The sequence below is a fragment of the Sus scrofa genome, chromosome 12, assembly GCF_000003025.6.
Source record: "Sus scrofa isolate TJ Tabasco breed Duroc chromosome 12, Sscrofa11.1, whole genome shotgun sequence".
NCBI classification, from domain to species: Eukaryota; Metazoa; Chordata; class Mammalia; order Artiodactyla; family Suidae; genus Sus; species Sus scrofa.
In genome coordinates this window covers 20,243,469-20,268,934 of record NC_010454.4, presented here as the reverse complement: position 1 = coordinate 20,268,934, position 25,466 = coordinate 20,243,469, and the positions used below count along the sequence as shown (strand labels likewise).

Sequence of the window (25,466 nt, the reverse complement as noted above, 5' to 3'; positions counted from 1 at the left end):
ATCGGAACTGTAGCCACTGGCCTACGCCAGAACCACAGTAACGCGGGATCTGAGACCTACACCACAGCTCACGGCAACGCCGGATCCTTAACCCACTGAGCAAGGGCAGGGATCGAACCCGCAACCTCATGGTTCTTAGTCGGATTCGTTAACCACTGAGCCACGACGGGAACTCCTGGTCTGGAGATCTTAATAGCAGGCACTGGCTATTATTATTACTACTAGTAGTATTACTGTCGTTTTTGTGTTCCCAAGGCTAAATGAGCCAAAAGGAGACAGCCCCACTCAGCCCCCCTCCATGCCCTCTGCCCAGAGAGATCCCCACCCGGCTCAGACGCTGCCTCTCACCAGGAGGTCTAGCTGAGGCTCAGGTCCTGGCTGATTTGCTCAAACATACATCCTCCTTCTGGAAGCCAGTGGAAGGAGCTAAAGTGGCAGGGGCCACTGAAAGGACCTGCAGGGTTGCAGAGTCGGTCTCCTTCTAACTGTCTCTGAAGTTGGATGCTGGACAATGGGTGGAGATGGAGACTAGGTGAGGAGGTTGCTGGTAGAGGAAGGTGATACGGGTGCCCCAGGAGGGGACTTAATAAAGATGATGCAGGAGTTCCTGTTGTGTCTCAGTGGAAAGGAATCTGACTTGTATCCATGAGAATGCTTTGCTCAGCATAGGATCCAGCCTTGCCATGAGCTGTGGTGTAGGTTACAGATGAGGCTCTGATCTGGTGTTGCTGTGGCGATGGCGTAGTCTGGCAGCTACAGCTCTGATTCAGCCCCTAGCCTGGGAACCTCCATAGCCTCGGGTACAGCCCTAAAAAGACAAAACAAAACAAAACAATTTCTCACTGTGTGGGAACTCCAATGGATGCCCTTAGACTCCTTTGGCTGTTGCCTTAAGCATTGTTTAGGACACGTAGGTCATGGTGTTACTGCATAAACCAAATCACTGTATTTCAGGGGCAATCTGGCCCTGACGCCAAGTATTTGGCCCTGACGCCACTGTATTTCAGGGGCAATCTGGCAAGACGCCATCCCACCTGGGCTCTGCAGCGGCTGCTCTTCCTATGCACCCAACCTGCTGTATCTGCTGAAGGGTCAGTTGCTGGGGCTTGTACCCAGGCTAGGCTGCCAGCTTCCTGACTGCCAGGGGATGTCAGCACCTTATGAGCCAGGATGTGGAAGACAGTGAGGACTGCCTCAGGCTCTTGCAGACGAACTCAAATATCTTTTCACATGTCTTAACCGTACAAGGACTTATTTACGGTCATCCATCCATTGTATGCCACTTGTCCAAGCCATAGGGTTAATCCCTTTACAACAGCCCACGTGTCAGTGCAGAGGATTAACAGCCAGGGCTCCTAAATTCTGATCAGCAGAACTGTGGGGGTTCAGCCCATCAGCTGCTGCAGTTCGTTTCCGCTTCTATCCAGATGGTGTCAGTGTTGAGCAGAATAGCAACTGCAATCCGTGTGGGTAGGTTGATGAGACTCAGTATACTGGACATGGAGAGGGGGTCCCCCCTCCATCTCTACAGGCTGCAGGGGCCACCACAAGTTTAGAGGCAGGGGCATTTGGAAGATCTACATGCTTTCGGGGCCTAGCAATAGTCTTGGCAGACAGGGTGCCTCTCCCCCACCCCCCACCTCCCGTTGCAAATGGGCCACTTAGTCAATGCGGAGGTTGAGCCATGGCAGAGGTGCATCAACAGAACATACTCTTTTTTTGTGTGTGTCTTTTTCTAGGGCCGCACCCACGGCATATGGAGGTTCCCAGGCTAGGGGTCCAATTGGAGCTATAGCCGCCGGCCTACACCAGAGCCACAGCAACATGGGATCCGAACCGTATCTGGATCCTTAACCCACTGAGCAAGGCCAGGAATCGAACCTGCAACCTCATGGTTCCTAGTCGGATTCGTTAACCACTGAGCTACGACAGGAACTCCGCCCAGAACATACTCTCAACCCATCTCTGGATGGGGAAGTTCCTACCACCACACACTGTTCTTTGAAGAGAGGCTCTATCTGGTGGAGCTCCGTGTACATTGCAAGCAGCTGTTGTTCTATGGGGTAGGTGGGGTTTCTGGGCCCTTCCCAAGCTGGGACCAAAGTCCTAGGGGTGCTCTCTCCCTCTGTTGTTCTGCCACAGTGTGTTCCAGAGTGACAGACACGTCTAACTCAAATGGTAGCCCTGCTTGGGAGATGCCCAGAGCTTTGATCGGCATCACTAGTATTTTTGCCATCTTCAAGGCGGCTTCAGTTCCCTCCTGGCTCAGTGGGTTAAGGATCCAGGGTTGTCACTGCTGTGGCTCTGGTTACTGCTGTGCCATGGTGGCACAGATTCAATTCCTGGCCCAGGAATTTTGCATGCCAGCGGTGCAGCCGGAAAAAAAAGAAAATAAAAAAAGGAGTTCCTGTTGTGGCTCAGTGGGTTAAGAATCCGACATAGTGGAGTTCCCGTCGTGGCGCAGTGGTTAATGAATCCGACTAGGAACCATGAGGTTGCGGGTTTGGTCCCTGCCCTTGCTCAGTGGGTTAACGATCCGGCGTTGCCGTGAGCTGTGGTGTAGGTCGCAGACGCGGCTTGGATCCCCCGTTGCTGTGGCTCTGGCGTAGGCCGGCGGCTACAGCTCCGATTCAACCCCTGGCCTGGGAACCTCCATATGCCAAGAAATAGCAACAACAACAACAACAAAAGACAAAAGACAAAAAGACAAAAAAAAAGAATCCGACATAGTGTCCATGAGGATGCGGGTTCGATCCCTGGTCTTGTTCAGTGGGTTAAGGATCTGGTGTTGCTGCAAGCTGCAGATACAGCTTGGACCGCACATTGCTGTGGCTGTGGCGTAGGCTGGCAGCTGCAGCTCTGATTCCCCCTGGCCTGGGAACTTCCATATGCCTTAGGCAGGGCCCTAAAAAAGAAAAAAAAAAAAAAAAAAAAAAAAAAAAAAAAAAGGCAGCTTGCTGCCCTGATCCTCAATCCCACACATGCCTTCTCTTTACCAGGAGGTATAAAAGACAGAGGCACCGCACCAGGTGGGGAAGAGAAGTCCTCCCAAAGCCCCAGAGGCTTGCACGTCTTTCACATTCTTAGGACTCGGAGAGGCCTGTACCTTATCAATCACTGCTTCTGGGACAATTTGCATCTTACCCCACCGAATGACTCCCAGAAGCTTTACAGGGGTGCATGGGCCTTGAATTTTCTGAGGGTTCACCACCCATCCTCTCCCTCACAGATGTATTAGATTACATCTAGCTCCAGTATCCATCAGAGTTTCCAACTTTTATTTCTGGAAGGTTACCCAGTAGTGAGCTCAACAGGAGGCCTCTGATGGCCTCCAACTGCCATCATCTAGAGGCAGTCTTGGCTTGAGTCCTAAACCTGGGATACTGGGGGCACCCCCCTCCAATAGGAGTATCCCTGAGGCCTCTGCTGGAGCAGGCAGGGCATCAGGGATGCTAGGGGCGGGTGGGGTAGTTCTGAATTGCTGCTCACGTTTTGAGCCTTTCCACAGGCCGACCAACACAGCGTCGGATTGCCAGTTTATCTTTTCAGGTAGGAGCCCTCTAGCAATGAGGGCAAACCACATTCACTTCCATGGTACTTTTACCAAACACTACAGCTTTTCAGGATAGCCTTAGGGCTTTTTCAACTTCCTCTCTGACCTGGGTCTTTCCTGAAGGCCAGTATGTGCTCATTCCTGGGACTTGTCAATTTCCTCCAGATCAGCCATGATTGCCCAACATCATGAATGTCTTGTTCCACAACTGGGCTCAGCATGGATATCAGAGTCCCACACCAGGGAAGGAGGGCAGACTGGAGCTTTTTTTTTTTTTTTAAGGGCTGCACCTGAAGCGTATAGAAGTTCCCAGGCTAGGGGTAGAATCGGAGCTGCAGCTGCCAGCCTATGCTACAGCCACAGCAACGCAGGATCCAAGCCGTGTCTTCGACCTACACCACAGCTCATGGTAGTGCCAGATCCTTAACCCAATGAGTGAGGCCAGGGATTGAACCTGCATCCTCATGGATCCTAGTTGGGTTCTTTTTTTTTCTTTTCTTTTTTTTTTTTTTTTTTTTCCGCTTTTTAGGGCTGCACCCGCAGGATACGAAGCTTCCCAGGGTAGGGGTCTAATCGGAGCTACAGCTGCCTGCCTATGCCACAGCCACAGCAACGCCAGATCCAAGCCCCATCTGCCACCTATACCACAGCTCATGGCAACGCTGGATCCTTAACCCACTGAGCAAGGCCAGTGATCGAATCTGCAACCTCATGGTTCCTAATTGGATTTGTTTCCGCTGTGCTATGACGAGAACTCCCCTAGTTGGGTTCTTAACCCACCGAGCCCAACTTTCTAACAGGAACTCCCCAACTTTCTAACTTGAGCTTTGGCCTCTAGTTGGACACCAGTGGTCAGCGACCTGCCCACAGCAGCAGCCAGCTGACTTTCATCCCTCACCCTTGCCGTGGCGCACCCTGCGCAGTTCCTCAAACAAGGGCGTTAGCCCAGCCCAAATTTCCCAGGGTTTCCCATGCAGGTGCCTCTTTCCCAAGGCCATTTCTTTGGTCTCCTGGCCAGCTTGCCAACTGTTGATTCGTAAACTGGCCCTGTACACAGAGGGCAAAGAGGCTGAAGAAAAAAGGCAGCCAGTCCAGATTGGTAGGTGGCTGGTTTAAGAAGCAACCTCAGGCTTGTTCTGGGCAGTGCAAGAGGAATAGATCTCCGCACCCACCCACCAGAACCTGCAAGTTTCTACAGAGGCCTTAACTGGGTTCAGTCACATATACTGTCCATGTTTATCACTGCCCTCTCAAGGCTGTGTCCTTGAAACAGCTCCCACTGTGGGAATGGTGGGCAGACCACCTTTCAAGGACAGGGGAGGCGTGAGTAGCCTCTGGCTGCCCATGTCCAGCTCAAGGCTGAACTGGCGGTCATGTCCACCAGATGACCTCCTCGAACAGTGACTCTGCAGGCATATGAGACTGTGTGTCCATATGTCTCAGGGAATTTCCTGAAAGTGTGCAGTTTGCGTCTTCAATTGGGTCCTGTAAAACTCAGCTTAAGATATCTTTGCGAAAATTGTGGTCTCAGAGTTCCCTCGTGCCTCACCACATTAAGGATCCAGCATTGTCACTGCTGTGACTTGGGTCAGTGCTGTGGCCTGGCTTCGATCCCTGGCCCGGGAACTTCCACATGCCACAGGCAAGGCAAAAAAAAAAAAGAAAAAAAGCTTGGCCTCAAGTCCTTAAGTCCTTATAACTCTTCCATCCTTGACTCTAGGATTAGATCCAGGTTCTGTGGGGCCAGAGGCATATACATTTGGGGAGACCTCTTTAGGAATAATACAAAAAAAAAAAACAAAAAACAAAAACAAAATTAAGTATGAAAGTGAGCATTTATTTAGTTTGGGAAAATAAACCACAGCACATTACTGCAATTTCCCAGATGGCAACTTGGCTTTGCTTCTCGAGGACGACTGCCAATTCCACCCTCTCCAGCGCTCATTAGGTAAACCCTTGCCACTAAGTCTCTCCTTTCTCCTGTTCACAAGGTCTACCTTCTGGCAGCTCTACTGAGCTCCCACACAGAGCTTTCCTGCTATTATCTCTGGAAAACTGGCGTATCACTAACTCTGGGTGATGTGGGGAGTACTGCACGGGAGCCACGGCACATGACCTCGGTCCTCACCTCCCTAAATATCCCTGGAACATACAGGACCTCAATTTCTCCATCTGTGAAACTGGGTGGTGGCACAGGGGTGTGTGTGGGGGGGACGGTTCTGTGATCTCGCACATGAGGATCCTAGACTGGGAGGACGCCAGTCGCTGGGCTGGGGACACCAAGCCCTAATTTAAGTACTACCCTATAACCTCCACCGCCGTCCCCGCGATTTATTAAGAGGGGAAGCCAGTTGTTAGTTCTACTTTAGCCGCTGTCTCCTGGGTGACCTAGCTAAAGCCAGTCTCTTCTCTCAGAGTCTGAAGGGCACCCGTGAAACGGGCTTTCCAGCCGACCTTGCTCTATTAGTCCAGGCACGTCAGATTCTCTAAATGTGGTCTCACGCCACCTCCCAACTACCGAGCTCCGCCTCTCTGCAAAGGCAGGCGCCCCGCTCCATGAAAAATCTCGCGAGAATCCCTCGACTCACCAAAGTTGAGATTTTTGGCCTTTTCCAGGTTCCGTAGCTCGGAGTCGCAGCGCCGGAACTAGTGTTAACGGGTCGCGGCGGGGGAAGACTCCGCGGTGGTGCACGCGGAACCAAAGTCCGGAGGTCTCAGTAAGTAGGGGACCGACCCGAACCTCAGCGGCCCCCTCTAGTCCCCTCCTCCGATTCCTTGAAGATATTGGTGATTATCAAGAGCGCCCAGGATTTCTGAATCCCCAGCCTAATGACTTAGCAGCTCCTGCCTATTTCACTCCTCCCAAGTTTTCGATTCAATTCTGCGAATTCACTGCTCCATCTGAGTTGATAAACCGAGATTTAGAGCGTAGCCCCGAGGCGCCGTTTCCTGGGCCCTGTCCCCTCCCCCGGGTCTCTCTCAGTCCGCCCTGAGACCCCGTCCCTGGTCCAAGTCCCCTCTCTTAGGTCCACGTCCCTCCTCTTAGGTCCAGGTCCCCCAGTTGTCTTCGGCCTCAGCCACATAGCTCTCAGTCACCCTCGCCTTGTCTCCTTGACCGTCCACAGGCCGGGCCATCATGGCTGTATTCCGATCGGGCCTCCTGGTGCTGACAACGCCGCTGGCCTCCCTGGTCCCTCGCCTGGCCCCCATCCTGACCTCGGCGGCCCGGCTTGTGAATCACACGCTCTATGTACACCTGCAGCCCGGCATGAACCTGGGGGGCCCGGCTCAGCCCCAGTCTAGCCCCGTGCAGGCCACATTTGAAGTTATCGATTTCATCACGCACCTCTATGCTGGCGCCGATCTCCACAGGCACCTGGACGTCAGAATTTTGCTGACCAATATCCGAACCAAGAGCTTTCTCCCTCCCCTGCCTAGCTCGGTCCAGAACCTGGCCCACCCACCGGAAGTAGTGCTGACTGACTTCCAGACCCTGGATGGAAGCCAGTACAACCCGGTCAAGCAACAGCTAGAGCGTTATGCCACCAGCTGTTACAGCTGTTGTCCGCAGCTGTCTTCGGTGCTGCTATACCCCGATTATGGGCCCGGAATGCTGCCTGTGCAGCCCCTAGATGTCCCTTTACCCTCCACCATCAGGCCGGCCTCCCCCGTGGCCAGGTCTGCAAAGCAACCAGTGCGTGGCCACCAGCGAGGGGCTGTAGGTGGCACCTTTGACCGCCTACACAATGCCCACAAAGTGTTGCTCAGTGTGGCCTGCATCCTAGCCCAGGAGCAGCTTGTGGTGGGAGTGGCAGACAAAGACCTGTTGAAGAGTGAGTGAGAGAGACCCTGGATTAGGGCAGTTTTACCCCCACCCCACCCCCAACCCCAGGCCAAGACTGAGGAAGAGTAGGGTGGTCCAGTACTTCCTGCCCCTTCGCACATGTAACCGTGCGTGGCACTCAGTTCATGCTGAGGACATTTTTTAAATGAATAAATGCAGCTTTCTAGGTGTGTGGTCTAGTCACCAATCAGGATTCCCCCAAATGTGGAGCCAAGGAATCTGCACTTTTATTTTTTTTTAATTTTTTGTCTTCTCTAGGGCTGCACCCGCAGCATATGGAGATTCCCAGGCTGGGGGTCTAATGAGAGCTGTAGCTGCCAGCCTCCGCCAGAGCCACAGCAACTCGGGATTCAAGCGGCATCTGCGACCTACACCACAGCTCACGGCAACGCCGGATCCTTAACCCACTGAGCAAGGCCAGGGATCGAATCTGCAACCTCACGGTTCCTAGTCAGATTTGTTAACCACTGTGCCACGATGGGAACTCCAGAATCTGCACTTTTAAACAAGTTCTCCAGGGATGGATCCTAAAATTTGAGACTCTGAACCTAGGTGGATGACTAGGTTGTAGGTTGCAGCGCCAGATACAGTAAGAGGACCATGGTGGATGGCGTGGCTCAGATGGCATGGAATTCTCCATCTGACTCTGATGCCTCCTGGCACTGCTAGTTCTCTGCACACACGCCAACCCTTGCAACACTAACGTGCTTGCCTGCTGTCTCCTCATAACTCTCCTGTCACAGGCCACTTCCCAGCTCAGCCCCTTCTCCCTGCCTCCACCTGCCCTCTGGAGATAGGATGCTTAGGGAAACTCTTTGCAAAACTAGCCCCCCACTCTTCCTCCCCGCTAAAAAGATCTCACTGTTCTGGGCTCCTTCCCCAGGCAAGTTGCTCCCTGAGCTGCTCCAACCCTACACAGAACGCGTGGAACATCTGAGTGAGTTCCTGGTGGACATCAAGCCCTCCTTGAGTTTTGATCTCATCCCCCTGCTGGACCCCTATGGGCCCGCTGGCTCTGACCCCTCTCTGGAGTTCCTGGTGGTCAGCGAGGAGACCTATCGTGGGGGGATGGCCGTCAACCGCTTCCGCCTTGAGAATGTAACCCCTGAGGGAGTCTGGCAGAGGGCGTGGATGGGGACGGGGAAGGCCCCTGGGGGCTGCTGGAAGTACCGTGACCCCAGAGGAGGGAAGAGAGGGCTCGAGGTGGTGGGAAGAGGTACGCGGAACGGGCTCCCAGCCTGCACTCTGAGGCAAGCTGTGCCTCGGGCGGGGAGGGGGGAGGATTAGGCCAGAGATTCGCCCTTCTTCCTCTCACCCCTTCTTCCCTCTCCTCCTCTTCCTTTACCTCAGGGCCTAGAGGAGCTCACCTTGTACCAGATCCAGCTGCTGAAGGACCTAAACCCCAAGGAAAATGAAGAGGACAAAGTCAGCTCCTCCAGCTTCCGCCAACAAATGCTGGGAAACCTGCTCCGGCCTCCACATGTAAGGCTGCCCTTCCTATGCCCGCTGGAGAGGAGAAACCCAAGGGTCCAATCCTGAGTCTAGGGACCCTAGTCACTGTGGGGTTCCCTCTTCTCTGCCCCTAGAAGAGGCCAGAGCTCCCCCCAGGTTGCTACGTGATCGGGCTGACAGGCATCAGTGGCTCTGGGAAGAGCTCAGTAGCTCAGCGGCTGAAGGGCCTGGGGGCGTATGTCATCGACAGTGACCAGCTGGGCCACCGGTCCTATGCCCCGGGCGGTCCTGCCTACCAGCCAGTTGTGGAAGCCTTTGGAACAGGTAATAAAGGGGCGCGCTGGAGGCCCCCTGAAGTGAGCAGATGGCCTGGCCTCCTTGCCCAGGTGTCTGTCTCTGTTGCCCAGATATTCTCCATAAAGACGGCACCATCAACAGGAAGGTCCTAGGCAGCCGGGTGTTTGGGAACAAGGTAAACACCCACCTCTCCAAGGGCTCTGCGGCCACCACTAGACTCAGAGCTCGGGACCCAGCGGACCTCTCTGGTCTGGCCCAGAAGGCCAGTTTCCACTCGTGTGTTCCCCCGCACCTCCGCCCTGGGGCGGCTCCATCTCCAAGGGAAGGTAAAACTCGGCCCACCCCTTCCATTCCCTTCCTCAGAAGCAGCTGAAGATACTCACGGACATTGTGTGGCCAGTTATCGCAAAGCTGGCCAGAGAGGAGGTGGATCAGGCCGTGGCTGAGGGTGAGTGGGCAGGGCGGTGGGAGGAGCCCGGGGAACAGCTAAGCAGACTCTCCCCTAGGAGCTGCCCCCACCCCAAATCAGACCACCCGCTTTCCCTGGGACTGCGTTTCCTTGGTTCTCTGACTGGGAGCAAGTGGCAGGGTGCTGCTGGCTTTCTCCCCACAGGAAAGCGTGTGTGCGTGATCGATGCTGCCGTGCTGCTTGAAGCCGGCTGGCAGAACATGGTGCACGAGGTGTGGACTGTTGTCATCCCCGAGACTGAGGTATCTGGACCCCACCCCAGTGCCAGCCCCATCGTAGACCGCATCCTGCTCTGAGCCAGGGACTGACAAATGCATCGTCTGCCCAGGCTGTACGACGCATCGTGGAGAGGGATGGCCTGAGCGAGGCTGCGGCTCAAAGCCGGCTGCAGAGCCAGATGAGTGGGCAGCAGCTTGTGGACCAGAGCCACGTGGTGCTCAGCACCTTGTGGGAGCCACATGTCACCCAGCGCCAGGTTGGTGCCCAAGGAAAGGCTGGGTTGTAGGGAAGGAGCCTCTGGTGGATGCCTCTCTGATCCTGTTCTCTTTTCTTTGGAACATTCTGGCCTGTCCAAAGGTGGAGAAAGCCTGGGCCCTCCTGCAGAAGCGCATCTCTGAGGCTCCATCAGATCCATGACTGACGGGTCAGAGGAGATCCAGGGGTGACTAGAGGAGATCCAGCAGTGAGGAGGAGTCAGGACCTTGAAGCTCACCCTAGTTTGGGCCTAGAAGGCTCTCAGCTAAGCTGGGTGGGGCAGAAATGGGCCTGCTCGACTGAAGAAGCCTAACCAGCTTGCTGGTGTTTGGCCAACACTGAGAGTGCGGCTCATGGGGGGAGCTGGTCCTCGGCACTGCATTCCCACGCTTGCCCAAAGGTCTGGGTACCCATGGCACGCCAGGGCCAAGGCCAACACTGGGACTTGTAACAGAATTAAAGGTGAATGTTACCAGGTGCTGTGAGGTGTCTGCTTCCTGCTCCAGTGCCTCTGGGTAGCTTTGTGACCCTTGAGCCCCACGCCTGAGCTGGAACCGGGAGTACGGTGGTTAAGAGCAGCCAGTCTGAGGCCAGCTCTGGCACTTTCTCTGACTGGCTGTGTACTTTCGGATGAGTTCTGGACTTTCTAGGTACCTCAGTTTCCAGATCTTACAAAGTAGCATAACCTGGCTAATAGGCTCTTTGAAAGAGCCAGACTGGGTGTTGGAGAAGCTTCCTTCAACAAGCCACACGGGGAGTTCCTTTCCTGGAGCAGCTGAAACGAATCCAACTAGGAACCATGAGGTTTCGGGTTCTATCCCTGGCCAATGCGTTGCTGTGACTGGTAGTGTAGGTCGCAGATGCGGCCCAGATCCCGCGTGGCTGTGGTGTAGGCCGGCAGCTGTAGCTCCTATTAGGCCCCTCCACAGAGAACCTCCTTACGCCGCCGGTGCGGCCCTAAAAAAAAAGGAAAAACAAAAAAAACCAAGCCAGGCAGGGCCCTCTCCAGAGCGCTGGCCGTCGGGGACTGCCGGCTGGGCCGGGCAGTGCGCACGCACGCAACTATCTGCGACACTACGGCAAGACGTCTAAGGGACCTCGTATCACCGAGTGTGCTTCACGTCGCGGCGGCTAGGACGCTAGCCTGAGGGAGGGCAGGGAGCGCGGCCCCAAGGAGCCGGGGTCGGACCCCGGCGCCAGCCTGGGGCCCATCCCTGCGCAGCCCGGGGGGGAGGGGTTGGTTCCCGGCCGCGCACGCGCGGTGACCCCGCCCGGCCCTCGCCTCCGGGCCGCGGGTTGGCCGACTAGAGTCACGCGGTGCGCCTCGCCTCTTCCTCGCGGCCGGGGGCCCGCCCCGCGGGCAGGTTTCCGGTTCGGTGGGTCGGAGATGACGGAGCCGGGCGCCTCTCCCGAGGACCCCTGGGTCAAGGCAAGCCCCGCGGGCGCGCACGCCGGCGAGGGGAGGGCGGGGCGGGCTCGGGCACGTAGGGGGTCCGGAAGACGAGGGGACTCCCTGCAGTCCCTAGCGCTCCCCCCGCTCTCCGGGCCCCGGGGCTGCAGAGAAGACAGCTCGCACCCCGCGTGTGCCAAGGTGGGAAGACTCCTGAGGCGTGTGCGCGCGGGTGTGAGGGCACGGGGCTGGAGGGCTGGGGGCGTGGAGTGAGCAGACGGCGTCCTGCCGAGGGGTGGTGCTCCCGCGGCCTAGCCGCTCTTGGCTCTGGGGGAACCCTGCAGCTGCCCGCGCACCCCAGGTGTGTGCGGGCGTGTACACAGACGCAGGGGCAGAAGTCCGACGGGTTTCTCCCTTGCTGCCGCAGGTGGAGTATGCCTACAGCGACAACAGCCTGGACCCCGGTGAGTGCCTCCCCCCCCCCGCCCCCGTCTTCGGCTCTGAGGACACTCCCCCTTCAGCCCTATAGATTCTCGTGGCCTTACCAGCCACACCTGAGCGCAGTCCACTGTCCCTGAGCTGGGTCTGTGCAGTGAGGGAGGAGCTGGAGGACGGGGGCAGGAAGCATCCGAGGGTGACACCTCGTTCCCTCAGCCCTGGAGCAGGGAGGTGATGGAAGTAGTGACAGCTGGTCACTCACCATCATCACGCCCCGATGCCACTTGGGGAGCCAGGAGGTATCATTGCAGGCCTGTGGAGCAGTGTAGACACTAGGAATGGGAGCATCGCAGCAGGGCACTTCAGGAAGTGGATGGCCCGGTATGGCTGGCCTTGGGGTTGAAGGGGAGAGGTCAGCGTTTAAAGCCTAGGAAGCCATTGTGCCCACCGGGTGTCTGAGGGCCTGGCAATGCCCCTCCTCTCCACCCTACTCCTTAGTGATCGGGGCCTCTCTTTTTCCAGGGATTTTTGTAGAAAGCACTCGCAAGGGAAGTGTAGTGTCCAGAGCTAATAGCATCGGTTCCACCAGTGCCTCTTCTGTCCCCAACACAGGTAGGCAGCAACATCCCCACCGTGGAGAACCAGCTGCGCCTCGTTTGAGTATCTTTCCTAGATAGGGCAGCTCCAGCCATCCACATGGGGGCGCTGGAGCCCTAGCGGTAGGGGCCGAGTCTCACCGTCTTTCCCCTCATCTAGGATATCGGGTTCTTCTATTCCTCTTCCTTCTCTGGGCACCAGGTTCTTCCCAGCTGGGAAAAAGTGGGCTAACTGAGCTCCACTAGGCCCCAGAATGACCTCTTCCTGCCCCCAACTCTGAGTGTAGATGACGAGGACAGCGATTACCACCAGGAATCCTACAAGGAGTCCTACAAGGACCGGCGGCGGCGCGCGCACACTCAGGCCGAGCAGAAGAGGAGGGATGCCATCAAGGTGATGGGGGAGGCCTGTGCTCTTCAGATCCACTCTGCCCGGACCCCGACAGGCAGTCCCAGGCAGGCTTCCGGGCCCCTAGACCGGGCCTTGGACACAAACTTCTCTCTCCTCCCCTCCCCTTTGAGTGCGTGAACGTGGAACTTGGCATCGAGGAAGAAAAGCTTTGTGCCCATTTGCCTTAACCCCTCAGTGAAGGAACCCCCGTTTCCCCTGCTCTCCCCACAGAGAGGCTATGACGACCTACAGACCATCGTCCCCACCTGCCAGCAGCAGGACTTCTCCATTGGCTCCCAGAAGCTCAGCAAGGCCATCGTTCTGCAGAAGAGTATGACTGGGGAGCACAGGAGGCCTTGGGGTCGAGGGGGCTGTGAGCGGCCTGGCTTTGGGGGGGCGGTTGTAATGAGAGGAGCAGGGTCTGGGGGGAGGGGAAACAGAGTCAGCCTTGTCCTTCTGGTTGCGGCTTCCTCTGTACCCACCTCCTCGTCCCACCTCCTCCCCAGCCATTGACTACATCCAGTTTTTGCACAAAGAGAAGAAAAAGCAGGAGGAGGAGGTGTCCACGTTGCGCAAGGACGTCATGGCCCTAAAGATCATGAAAGTGTAAGGGGCGCGTGCCCTGGAGGTGGGGGGGGGACCAGGGCCTCTGAAAGGACTCTGAGGCCGACCTCAGTTCAGAAGCCGCCTCAGATAATATGCTCACTCCCGGAGTTCCCGTCATGGCTCAGTGGTTAACGAATCCAACTAGGAACCATGAGGTTTCGGGTACGATCCCTGGCCTTGCTCAGTGGGTTAAGGATCCAGCGTTGCTGTGAGCTGTGGTGTAGGTCAAAGACACGGCTCGGATCCCACGTTGCTGTGGCTCTGGTGTAGGCTGGCAGCTACAGCTCCGATTCGACCCTTAGCCTGGGAACCTCTGTGTGCCGCGGGAGCGGCCCTAGAAAAGGCAAAAAGACCCCCCAAAAAAAATACTCTCGCAGGTGGCCACTTGGAGGCAGGACTCTACCCCACGGTGTAGCAGATACTCTGGAAATGCCCCGGGATTAACGGGCAGGCGGGGGCAGGTGGGAGAGGGTGGTCACCACTTCTGACCTGGAAGCAGCCTCTTGCTACTTGGATTGTATCCCCAAGCTCCGTGGGAGTCCCTTCCCGGGGAGGGCGCGGGATGACGCCGTCCCTCTGCCTGGGCCGGGGAGCTGCGGCCGCCGCTCAGCCCTGGCCTGCTCCCTTTCAGGAACTATGAGCAGATAGTGAAGGCACACCAGGACAACCCCCATGAGGGGGAGGACCAGGTCTCTGACCAGGTCAAGTTCAACGTGTTTCAAGGCATCATGGACTCCCTCTTCCAGTCCTTCAACGCCTCCATCTCTGTGGCCAGCTTCCAGGAGCTGTCGGCGTGCGTCTTCAGCTGGATTGAGGAGCACTGTAAGCCTCAGGTAGGGGCCGCGGTGGTCACGGCCTTCGGGGCTCTTCCCTCAGGCAGAGTGACCCAAGCCCTTGTTGTTGAGCAAGGCGAGGCAGCAGCTTTTCCGTTTCTTGAGGGTGTGGCTACCGCCTTCAGGGTTCTTGTTTCCGCCTTCCTTTACAGCCCAGATTTTCCCGTTAAGGTTTCATTTGACGAGAAGGGCCTGAGCCCTCACTCAGGCAAAGCCTACTGCTTGGCCTTTGTCTAGCCTGGGTGGCAGGTAAGCCTTGATCACTGGCGGCAAACTGACTGGGGATATTTACCCTCGGCCACTAAAGCGGTTTTCCTCGGGGTTTCTAATTGTAATGGAGGGCATGTTAATGGTTGTACCGAATCTGCTGCTCTTGAGGCCTGGTTGCTTTTTCTCAGGCTTGACCTATATCTCAGATTCTCACTTTCTTGTTCCCTAACATTTTTTAATACAATTTTTAAAGGTTACGCTTCGTGGGAGTTCCCGTCATAGCGCAATGGTTAATGAATCTGACTAGGAACCATGAGGTTGCAGGTTCGATTCCTGGCCTCGCTCAGTGGGTTAAGGATCCGGCATTGCCATGAGCTGTGGTGTAGGTTGCAGATGCGGCTCGGATCCTGCATGGCTGTGGCTGTGGTGTAGGCCGGTGGCTACAGCTCCGATTGGACCCCCTAGCCTGGGAACCTCCATATGCCTCGGGAGTGGCCCTAGAAAAGGCAAAAAGACCAAAAAAAAAAAAAAAAGGTTATGCTTTGTTTACGGCTATTACAAAATATTGGCTGTTCCTGGTTTATAGGCTACATTATCTTAGGCCCAGCAGTTTGTACCTCCCACTCTCCATCCCCTGTGTTGCCTGTCCCCAACCACTGGTTTTGTCCTCTGTGAGTTATATTGTGTTTATTATGTCTGTGAGTCTGCTTTTTTGTTATAGTCGCTAGTTGTATTTTTTATAGATTCTGCATGGAGCACAGAAGTGACATCATACAGTATTTTTCCTTGTCTTACCTTACTTAGCATAATGCCCTCCAAGTTTCCACATTGTTGCAAATGACAAAATTTTCTTTTCTGTGGCTGCGTAGTATTTTTGTGTGTGTGTGTACACTTTTTTTTTTTTTTAAACACATCTTTATCCATTCATCTGTTGATGGATGCTTTAGATCTGCTTCCACATCTTGGCTATTGTAAATAATGCTGCTAGAAACATTGGGGCACATATATCTTTTCAGTTTAGGTTTTTTTTTTTTTTTTTTTTTGAGAAATGTCTATGCTGTTTTCTACAGTGGCTGCACCATTTTACGTTCCCCCCAACAGTGTACAAGGGCTCTCTTTTCTCCGCATCCTCACATTTGTTGTTTGTGTCCTTTTTGATGATCACCATTTGGACAGGTCAGAGTTGGTATCTCTTTGTGCTTTTGATTTGCATTGCCCCGATGATCAGTGATGTTGAGCATTTTTTGTGTGCCTGTTGGCCATCTGCATTTCCCCTGGAAAAATGTTTATTCAGTTTTAGCCATTTTTTAATTGGGTTGTGTTTTTTTGATGTTGAGTTGTGTGAGCTGTTTATTTTTATTATTTTTTTTTGTCTTTTTGCCTTTTCTAGGGCTGCTCTCGTGGCACCTGGAGGTTCCCAGGCTAGGGCTCCAATCAGAGCTGTAGCTGCTGGCCTACACCACAGCCACAGCAACGTGGGATCCAAGCCACGTCTGCAACCTACACCACAGTGAGCTGTTTATGTATTTTTTGATATTAACCCCTTATCTGTTGTATCATTTGCAAATATTTCTGACTCAGTAGGTTGTCTTTTTGTTTTGTCAATGGTTTCCTTTTCTGTACAAAAGTTTTTAAGTTTATTTAGGCCTGATTTGTTTCTGCTTTTCTTTCCATTACTTCAGGAGACAGATTTAAAAAAAAAAAATACTGCTGCAATTTATGTCAGAGTGGTCTGCCTCCATTTTTCTCTAGGTGCTTTATAGCATCCAAACATCTAGGTCTTTAATCCTTTTTGTTTGTGTGTGGTGGTAGCAAATGTTCTGATTTTATTCTTTACATGTAGCTATCCAGTTTTCTCAGCACCACTTGTCGAGCAGACTGTCTTTTCTCCATTGTGTATTCTTGTCTCCTTTGTTAATGAATTGACCTTGATTGCGTGGGTTTGTTTCTGGACTTTTGTCATGTTCCACTGATCTATGTGTCTATCGGGGGAGGGGGCAGTACCATACTGTTTTGATTACTGTAACTTTGTAGGATAGTCTGATGTCAGGAAGCATGATTCCTCCCTCCCTGTTCATCTTTCTCAGGATTGTTTTGGCTGCTCAGGGTCTCTTGTGTTTCCATACAAGTTTTAAAATTCTTCTAGTTCTATGAAAAATGCCATTGGTATTTTGATAGGGATTGTATTGAGTCTATAGACTGCCTTGGGTAGTATGATCATTTTAACAATATTGATTTCTCCAAGAAAATAGTTTTTTTTTTAGGGCTGCACCCACAGCATATGGAAGTTTGCAGGCTAGGAGTTGAATCAGAGCTGTAGCTGCTGGCCTACACCACAGCCACAGCCACATCTGTGACCTACACCACAGCTCATAGCAACACTGGATCCTTGACCCATTGAGGCCAGGGATCAAACCTGCATCCTCATGGATTCTAGTCAGGTTTGTTTTTCCGCTGTGTCACAACAGGAACTCCCAAGAATGTGGTTCTTTTTTTCCATTTTTTGTGTTGTTTTCAATCTCATTCATCAGTGTTTTCTAGTTTTCAGATATAGATCCTTTGCCTCCTTAGGTAGGTGTATTCTTAGGTATTTTGTTATTTTTGATATGATGGCAAATGGGATGGTTTTCTTAATTTCTCTTTATTAATAGTGTATAGAAATGCAAAAGATTTCCATATTTAATTTTGTGTTCTGCAACTTTACCAAACTCATTGCTGAGCTCTAGTAGTTTTCTGGTGGTCTTAGGGTCTCCTAATGTATCGTATCATGACATCTGCCAAAAGCGACAATTTTACTTCTTCCTGTCCAATTTGGATTCCTTATGAAATTCTTCTTTTCCAATTTCTGTGGTTAGGACTTCCAAAACTATGTTGAATACAAGTGGCAAGAATGGGCACCCTCGTCTTGTTCCTGATTTTAGAGAAGATGCTTTCAGGTGAAAGCATCTCCCAACATTTTTATTCTGAAATAGTTTAAATCTTGCTGCAGCATTGAGAAAATTTTACAATGAACTCACACACCCCCACCCCACCTAAAGTCTACCATTAACTTTTTTTGTATTTGCTTTATCACATAGCAGTGCATCTCTCCATCAGAGTCCATCCTGTTTGGGGGGCTTCGCAAAGTCAACCAGTCATCAGCACTTTCCAGGGGCTTTTTTGGAACTGTATTCTAAAAAGCGCACCTGGGAGTTCCCGTCATGGCGCAGTGGTTAACAAATCCGAATAGGAACCATGAGGTTGCGGGTTCGGTCCCTGGCCTTACTCAGTGGGTTAAGGATCTGGCGTTGCCGTGAGCTGCGGTGTAGGTTGCAGACTCAGCTCGGATCCCGTGTTGCTGTGGCTCTGGTGTAGGCTGGTGGCTACAGCTCCAATTGGACCCCTAGCCTGGGAACCTCTATATGCCGTGAGAGTGGCCCAAGAAATAGCAAAAAAAAAAAAAAAAAAGACCAAAAAAAAATAAATAAATAAAAAGCGCACCTGGCCAGGCAGGTGTCACCGAGCAGTCTGCCCTCTCTGAGCATCACCTCTCTCTCCTTTTGCTGCCCCTGCCAGACCCTACGGGAGATTGTGATTGGTGTCCTGCACCAACTGAAGAACCAGCTTTACTGACCAGCTCTTGGAACCTGCAGAACAGCCAGCAAGAGGCCTTGACTTTCCTACCTGGCCGTGGAGCCACTGGGCTTGTGAGACTGGACTGTGACACTGCACAACGGTCAGCTTCTTGGTGTTTGGCTCCCCACCCCTCCCATCTTCAGTGGGGGAGGGTTTATTATGAAAGCTTTAATTTATTATGTTGACCGTATCTCAAACCTGCCTGGTCTCCCCTTCTCCCTGTAGAAGTCCTCAGGATGGGGGGGGTCTGCTCTGGGCACCCCAAAGAGCTCGTGGCCGCTCCTCGTTTTCTAAGCCTCAGATTTCTGCTCATACTTGGCAACTACCATTTGCATGTTTTGGTCTCTTCAGTAACTTTTAGCCCAGGTTTGGCCATTCTGGTGGTAGTTTGGCCATGAAGGGTGAAAGGTCACCTCATGCCTAGGCTACGGCTGCCTGGTCAGCCCGAGGCATGGTCCGAGCTTTCTCTAGCCAGCTCAGGGCAGGGCTGCCCGGTTCCTGCCCTTGCCGCCTGTTCCACTGCCTTTGCCGCCTCCCCACCCACCCCACCTGCTCTGTCCCCACAGGCAGTAGCACTGTGCAACGAAGTCAAGTGACAGAACACTACATGTTAAATTTTTTTTTAATTTTTCTAAACAACAATGCAATTTTGCTAACGTTATAATTTTGGAAAACTAACTGGCCTCAAGGCCACTTGTGGCCTGTCAAGTGTATCTGGTTCTCGGCTGTCTCGGTGCCACCTGCATGAGAAGTTACCCAGGACTTGGGGTGGGGGAAGGGGTTGGAGAAGCTACTCTCCGGGTCTTCCGGAGCAGAGGGGCCAGGCCAGTCCTGGGTGAGGCCCGGCTCCCTGAATGCGTGTACAGTAGCCTCTCTTTACTCTTGCCCCCCGAGTTCCCTTTTGCCTTCCTCAGATTTGATGTCCGGGAGGTTTGATTATCCAGAGGAAATGAAATATTTTTATATCAAATTATATAACAATAAATATTGCCAAATGCTTTCCTCGAGCGTTGTCCAAGTCTAAGTGTTAAATTCAAACAGTTGAAACGTGGATGATGAAATGAGTGTGCCTGTCCTCTCCGGGCCCCTGGGGCTCGCCCCCTCCACCCGGCACGCGGTGTACGCCCAAGGGTGGGCAGCAGCGGACACAACAAAAAAAGGTGACTTAGACAAGGCGGCTAGTCCGGGACAGCCCTGTTCCGCCCCGTTCCTGGAGGCGCCCTCAGGGGTCTGGGAGCGTGACCTTGTGGTCTTCATCTGTCTCTATCCCCACTTCCTCCTGTGGGCCAGAGGGAGATGAGAATGAGACCGGCCCCACGGAGGCCCGGAGCCGGGGGAGGGAGAGCGGCACTTACGAAGAACTGCTTCTTGCTCCTGGGATAGCCTTCAAGGATTGCATCAAACAGCTCAGTTGCCTGACAAGAAACAAAGCCACCCCTTTTCATGGGCAGTACTGGGCATGCCTGACGGCCCCAGGATGCAGGGCCGCGGTTCGGTGGCTGCCATTGTCCAGGGCCTGCCGAGAGCACCCGCCACTTACCATCCTCTTCCGCTTCCTCCACTCCTTGCAGTACCTCTGCCTCTCTCTGTGCACCTAGACAGGGGAACAGGTCCCTCTGACCCCTTGGCCCCACAGCTGCCGCTGGGGTCAGCCTTCCTCCTCACTTGAATCTGCTCAAGCAGCCCTCCCCGCTACCCTGCCTCCCAACCCACCTGCTCCTTCTCCTCGGGAGTCACGTGGTTGGTGGCCGCTTTGATGTTCTTCAGTCTCTCGGTGTAGCCAGTACATTCCTTCTTTAACTCCTGAATCTCCTTCTGCATCTCCGGTGTGGTCAGGGCACTTGTTAACTCCTTCAGCTCTAAAATCACATCTCTCGAAGGTCAGTTGCTGCCCTGAGACAGGAGACCAGGCCTCCACCTTGCTCTGGGCTCTACACACAGGGTCCAGAATGGGCCCCATAGTCTGCAAATCTCAGGAGAGATTAAGGCTTAGAGAATTATCAGTTTATTCTACTTTTTTCTCTCTACCATCTGCAAATAGTTGGGGGTATGAGTTTGAGTAGACTGTCAGCTGCAGCCAGAAGCAAAGGAGTTCCTGTTGTGGCTCCGCAGTAATGAACCTGACTAGCATCCATGGAGATGCAGGTTTGATCCCAGGCCTCACTCAGTGGGTCAAGGATCTGGCGTTGCTGTGGCTGTGGTGTAGGCCAGCAGCTGGAGCTCAAATTTGATCCCTAGCCTGGGAACCTCCATATGCTGCAGGGGCAGCCTTCGGCCCCCAAAAAAGGAAGGAAACAGAATAAAGGGAAATATGGGAACTGTATACTGATAGTCACAATAGGGAAGGCAACTACCTGTTCTGCCCATTTGTCTTCAAAAGCCATGAGCTGTTAGGCAATTTTTTTTTTTTTTCTCCTAAGATCGAACCTGAGCCACGGCAATGACAAGCTGCTGTGACAAGCCGGAATCCTTAACCGCTAGGCCACCAGGGAACGACTACATTTCTTTTTTTCTTTTTATGGCTGCACCTGAAGCATATGTAAGTTCCTAGGCTAGGGGTGCAATCTGAGCTGCTGCTGCTGGCCTACACCAGTCATGGCAATTCTGGATCCAAGTTGCATCTGCAACCTCCACTGCAGCTTATGACAATGTCAGATCCTTAACCCGCTAAGCAAGGTTGGGGTCAAACCTTCATCCTCCCAGAGACTGTTGTCTTAACTTGCTGAGCCATAAAAAGAACTCCTACTATATTGATTTTAATATAATGCCTATGGCAGCCAAGTAAAGAGATCTTTGCTACAAGGAAACACTGCAGTCAATGAAAGCTTCACAGAGTTCCCATTGTGGCTCAGCAGATTAAGAACCCAACTAGTATGCATGAGGATGCTGGTCTGATCCCTGGCCTCACTCTGTGGGTTAAGGATCCAGCCTGCAGCGTAGGTCACAGGTGCAGCTCAGATCTGGCGTTGCTGTGGTGCAGGCCAGCAGCTGTATCTCTAATGCGACCCTTAGCCTGGAAACTTCCATATGCCAGAGGTGCAGCCCTAAAAAGACAAAAAACAAATGCTTCACTCCGGTAGTTGCTGACCGCTGGACCCTGACACTAGGGGCCCCCTCCTGGGGGCTGCCCAGTCCTACCAGCCTCCATATGGCGGCAGCTCTGCTGCAAGCTCTGCACCTTAGCAGTAAGGGCCACGATTTTGGCATCCAGGCCTTGGAGGTCAGCATCACTGACCATGTCAAACTGGTCCTGCCAGAGACAAAAGGAAAAACAGGCTAGTGTGAGGCACAGGATGGAATCCCACCTCTGGGAAGGCAACATCCACATACACTGCAGAATCTGGGACCCCTCAACCCTCCCAAGGGCCTGCGAAGATAGTGGGGGAGGATACTTTTGAGAAATCACTTTAGTCCTGGTCCCCCCAAAAAGCTATAAAAGAGCAAGTTGAAACCTATTTCTTGTCCTCATGGGGCTTTGAGGTGCAGGATACTGAATAGGACAGACATTGTGCTTGGGTTTGGCGGGGGGCTTTGTCAGTTGGCAACAGGAAGCAGGATGGAAAGGACGGGAATGCCAGCCTGGGCCGTCTGGACTCTACATTCAGCTGAGGTAAACCTTTAGGGCAGGAGGCAGCAAACTACAGCCTGCAGGGCAAATCCTCCCAGACGCATGCTTTTGAAAAAAAAAATGTATGGACACAGCCGCGCCCATTCACTTATGTACTGTCTGTGGCTGTTCTGCTCTACAATGTGGCAGACTTGAGTACTTGTGACAGTTGTGTAGCCAGGACGAGAGACCATCTGGCCAGCAAAGCATAAAAATATTAACTGGCCCTTTACAGAAAGCAAACCTGCCAACTTGTCCTGCAAGGGATCTTCCACAGAGGCAGTGAGATTAGCCTGGATGGTACATGTTAAATGCTGTGGGGGTTCAGTAAAGGCAGAGGGATGGGAAATGGGGTCCGCCCTAGAAGAGCTTCAGCTTTGTGAGGGGGACGAGTGAAAAGAGGTAAACACTTAAAGAAGGCAATCAGCACGTACAGGGAAGGTTTGTGGAGGTAACGCCTGAGTGAAATCCAAAGGGATGAGTAAGAGCTGGGCAAGAAGAAGGGATTCAAAACCTTGAGGGGAGGGGAGGTGTAGTGGTGGGGATGGGAATTCCTGTTGTGGCTCAGCGGCTAGCGAACCTGACTAGGATCCAGGAGGAGGTAGGTTCGAACCCCAGCCTCACTCAGTGGGTTAAGGATCTGGCGTTGCTGTGAGCTGTGGTGTAGGTTGCAGATGCAGCTTGGATCCTGAGTTGCTGTGGCTGTGGTGTAGGCCAGTGGCTACGGTTCCAATTAGACCCCTAGCCTGTGAACCTCCATGTGCTGCAAGTGCAGCCCTAAAAGATTAAAAACAAAAACCAAACCAAAACAAAAAAGGACCAAAAACTCTGGGGAGGAGTTTCCTGGTGGCTATGATTCAGCATTCCTAGGTGGTTAAGGATTCAGCATTATCACCGCTGTGGCAAGGGTTCAATCCTCGACCCAGGAATTTCCACATGCTGTGGGCATGGCCAAAAACCCCCAAAAAACAAAACCCTCTGGGCAGAGGAATGACAAAGAGCAATGGACACGAGAGTAAAACTCATCTAAACAGTCTAGTATTTGGAGTTCCCATTGTGGCTCAGCGGGTTAAGAACCCGGCTGGTATCCATGAGGTTGTGGGTTTGATCCCTGGCCTTGTTCAGTGGGTTAAGGATCCAGCGTTGCTGTGAGCTGTGGTGTAGGTCACAGACACGGCTGGGATGTGGTGTGGCTATGGCATAGGCCAGTAGCTATAGCTCTGATTCAGCCCCTAGACTGGGAACTTCCATATGCTGTGGGTGCAGCCCTAAAGACAAAAAACAAAAATATACTCTAGAATTGATGGATGGAGAAATAACAGGGACAGGGGAGGCTAGAGGTAGACTGGGGCCAAGTCTCTTATCTGTTCTAGGGAGCATTAGTTTAGGGGAGGGAATGGCATGACTACATTTGCATGTACATAGATCGTTTAAGCTGTGTTTGAGAAAGCCAGATCAGTTAGGAGGATATTGCAATAGATGAGGAGCACCTGAACTAGAGCAATGATGGCAGCTAGAAAGAGGATGGATTCAAGAAAAAACAGCTGGACTTGATGGCCGACTCAGCACGTGAAATAAGTTAAAAATGACTCCGCAGGAGTTCCCGCGGTGGCACAGCGGAAACAAATCTAACTAGTACCCATGAGGGTGTGGGTTCTATCCCTGGCTTTGCTCAGTGGGTCAGGAACCTGGCATTGCCACTGTGAGCTGCAATGTAGGTTGCAGATGCAGCTCAAATCTGGTGTGGCTGTAACCATGGTACAGGCCAGCAGGTACAGCTCCAATTCAACCCTTAGCCTGAGAGCTTCCACATGCCCCAGGTGCAGCCCTAAAAAGAAAAAAAAAAAAAAAAAAGACTCCCCAGTTTCTGGCCTCCATGCAGAATAATTCCATTAAGGGAGAAGAATGTAACAGGAGCCAGTTTAGGAGCGAGATGAGGCATTCTACTTTGGTGATGAGGGCTCTGAAGGGACTGAAAGGCATCCAGGTGGAGATCTGGGTTAGAGATTCAAAGTTAATGTGTGTGTTTAAGGAGGGGGTGGAGACAGAAGGAAAATAATCTGACAGAGGTGGTCCTCATTAGATGATTGGGAATTAGAACTTCCACGCGTAAACAGATGTCCATAGCAACAATTCAGGATCTTCTGTAACCTATCACATTTCAAGTCTGGAAACCTCCTTCAGTTTGGATCACAGCAAAGGCAGTGCACGCTTTGACTTAAAGGCCGGCTAGGACCCTTTTAATGGTGTAAGACCGCTGAGTTTCATGGAGAATTCATACTAGGGACTGATTCACCTAATGCCGAGCTCTCACCGAGGTGCTAATCTGCGCCGGTTTCCCTCACCTGGTCTGCAAAGTATATCTTCTGCTTGCCGTACACCTTCTCTTTGATCTTGCCTTGCTGGGCCAGCTGCTCCAGCGCTTTGACCACCGCCTGGCAGAGGGGAGGGGGTGGAACAGTCGGGGGAGTGAATGTCACCAGTGATGGGGAAAGCGCCCGACGAGCCTTAGGAAGCCCAAGGCTAGAATGGCAGTCTCGAGAGGGCAGGGCCCCAGGCTGAGTCGTGGGGTTCTAGGGGAGGAATCCTGATAGTGGGGCGGGGGTGTCCTCACCGCCTTGCCCAGTCCGTGTTCCCGCTGCAGGTTCCCGAACACGTCCTGGGCGCTGTAGGGCCGATTCTGCTCCTGCAGGTATTTCAGCAGGATCCCGGGGGCTACGGAAAGAGAAGAGGCAGTGGGGTGGGGGGCCCCTCAACCGACCCCTGCCCGCCCTCTCCCAGGTCTTCCAGGGGGCAAAGCCGTTACCTCCCGCCGCGGCTTCCGCCCGGCCTTTACTCATGGTTTTTCCCGCCGCCAAACTCAGAAAGCCGGAAGTTGCAATTACTCGGGGCAACGGCCCCTTCCGGCCACGGGCTGGGCGGGCCTCGGGCGGTGATTGGCGCAGGGAAAGCTTCGCGAGGAGCGCAGCGGCCCCTCCCGGGCACCGTAGTTCGCCCCGGCCCGGCGCTCCGGCGCGGCTCTGGCCGCGGGGGTCCAGGTCTCATCGTGGGAAGCGGGGCGCGTGCTTGGAATCTCTCCCTTGCTCCACTCCGAACCAGGGCGGCAGGGAATCATGCCCCAAAGTTTAGGGACCCAGTTCCAGCAGCCACCGAACACTCGAGAACCTAAATGGGCAGTGTTCAAATGGGAAGAGACCTCCAATATCAACTCCCGCTTGGCAAGCGAGTTGCTTAAGGTCACAGGGCCAGTTATCCAAGGACGTGCCCCGTCCTACAGGCCAAGGCTTCCCGTCGGTTACCCTTAACTTCTGTAAGATAAGAACAAGAGGTGCCTGCAGGAGTGGGTTGTGAAGACCGTGAAACACCCTAGAAGGAGTAACGCTGCCTCTATTTGCCCGATACCGAGCTTCGCACACAGGGGGCGCTCAGCACATTGCTGTGGTTGAAGGGAGTGTTGGGAGCTGCTCTTAAGCCACAAAGCTTGTAGAAGTTTCCTTGTGGCGGTCTTATGACAACACCTGGCAGGTGCTTTCCACTCCTGCCCACCGTGGCCAAATGGACAAAGCCTGAAATAAGTATTTCTAGTTTCTGAGGTCAGCCAAAGGCCAAAGAGCAGCTGTTCCTGCAGCTCAAACAAGCCTGAGGGGCACGGTGCTTTTTCAAGCCTTCTGCTACCCAAAATTTCATTAAG

At 53.3% G+C, this 25,466-nt stretch overlaps 3 protein-coding genes across 9 annotated transcripts; 2 read left to right on the top strand and 1 right to left on the bottom strand.

Moving 5' to 3' along the window:
- Positions 6,086 to 10,569, top strand: COASY (Coenzyme A synthase). 4 transcript variants are annotated; one of them, XM_013980931.2, is made up of 10 exons: positions 6,091 to 6,270; positions 6,679 to 7,386; positions 8,281 to 8,495; positions 8,748 to 8,879; positions 8,987 to 9,173; positions 9,257 to 9,321; positions 9,510 to 9,594; positions 9,760 to 9,857; positions 9,944 to 10,090; positions 10,192 to 10,569. In XM_013980931.2, the coding sequence occupies exons 2-10, from the start codon at positions 6,690 to 6,692 to the stop codon at positions 10,249 to 10,251; spliced, it is 1,686 nt and encodes a 561-aa protein (XP_013836385.1). In that variant the 5' UTR covers positions 6,091 to 6,270; positions 6,679 to 6,689; the 3' UTR covers positions 10,252 to 10,569.
- MLX (MLX, MAX dimerization protein) lies at positions 11,392 to 19,175 on the top strand. Of its 4 annotated transcripts, none has more exons than XM_003131386.4 (8): positions 11,392 to 11,518; positions 11,907 to 11,943; positions 12,440 to 12,529; positions 12,801 to 12,907; positions 13,136 to 13,235; positions 13,411 to 13,510; positions 14,142 to 14,343; positions 18,109 to 19,175. In XM_003131386.4, the coding sequence occupies exons 1-8, from the start codon at positions 11,477 to 11,479 to the stop codon at positions 18,163 to 18,165; spliced, it is 735 nt and encodes a 244-aa protein (XP_003131434.1). In that variant the 5' UTR covers positions 11,392 to 11,476; the 3' UTR covers positions 18,166 to 19,175. The 4 variants fall into 4 exon arrangements, with proteins under 4 accessions (XP_003131434.1, XP_003131435.1, XP_003131433.1 ...); XM_003131385.5 differs by having other exon boundaries at positions 11,457 to 11,680; XM_003131387.4 differs by lacking the exon at positions 12,440 to 12,529 and having other exon boundaries at positions 11,396 to 11,518; positions 18,109 to 19,173.
- Positions 18,784 to 24,692, bottom strand: PSMC3IP (PSMC3 interacting protein). Its single transcript, XM_003131397.5, has 8 exons — positions 24,582 to 24,692; positions 24,390 to 24,490; positions 24,121 to 24,210; positions 21,307 to 21,418; positions 19,882 to 20,027; positions 19,709 to 19,762; positions 19,524 to 19,583; positions 18,784 to 19,447 (listed from the first exon to the last, which is right to left on the bottom strand). Exons 1-8 carry the CDS (start codon positions 24,613 to 24,615, stop codon positions 19,391 to 19,393), a joined length of 654 nt encoding a protein of 217 aa, XP_003131445.2. The 5' UTR covers positions 24,616 to 24,692; the 3' UTR covers positions 18,784 to 19,390.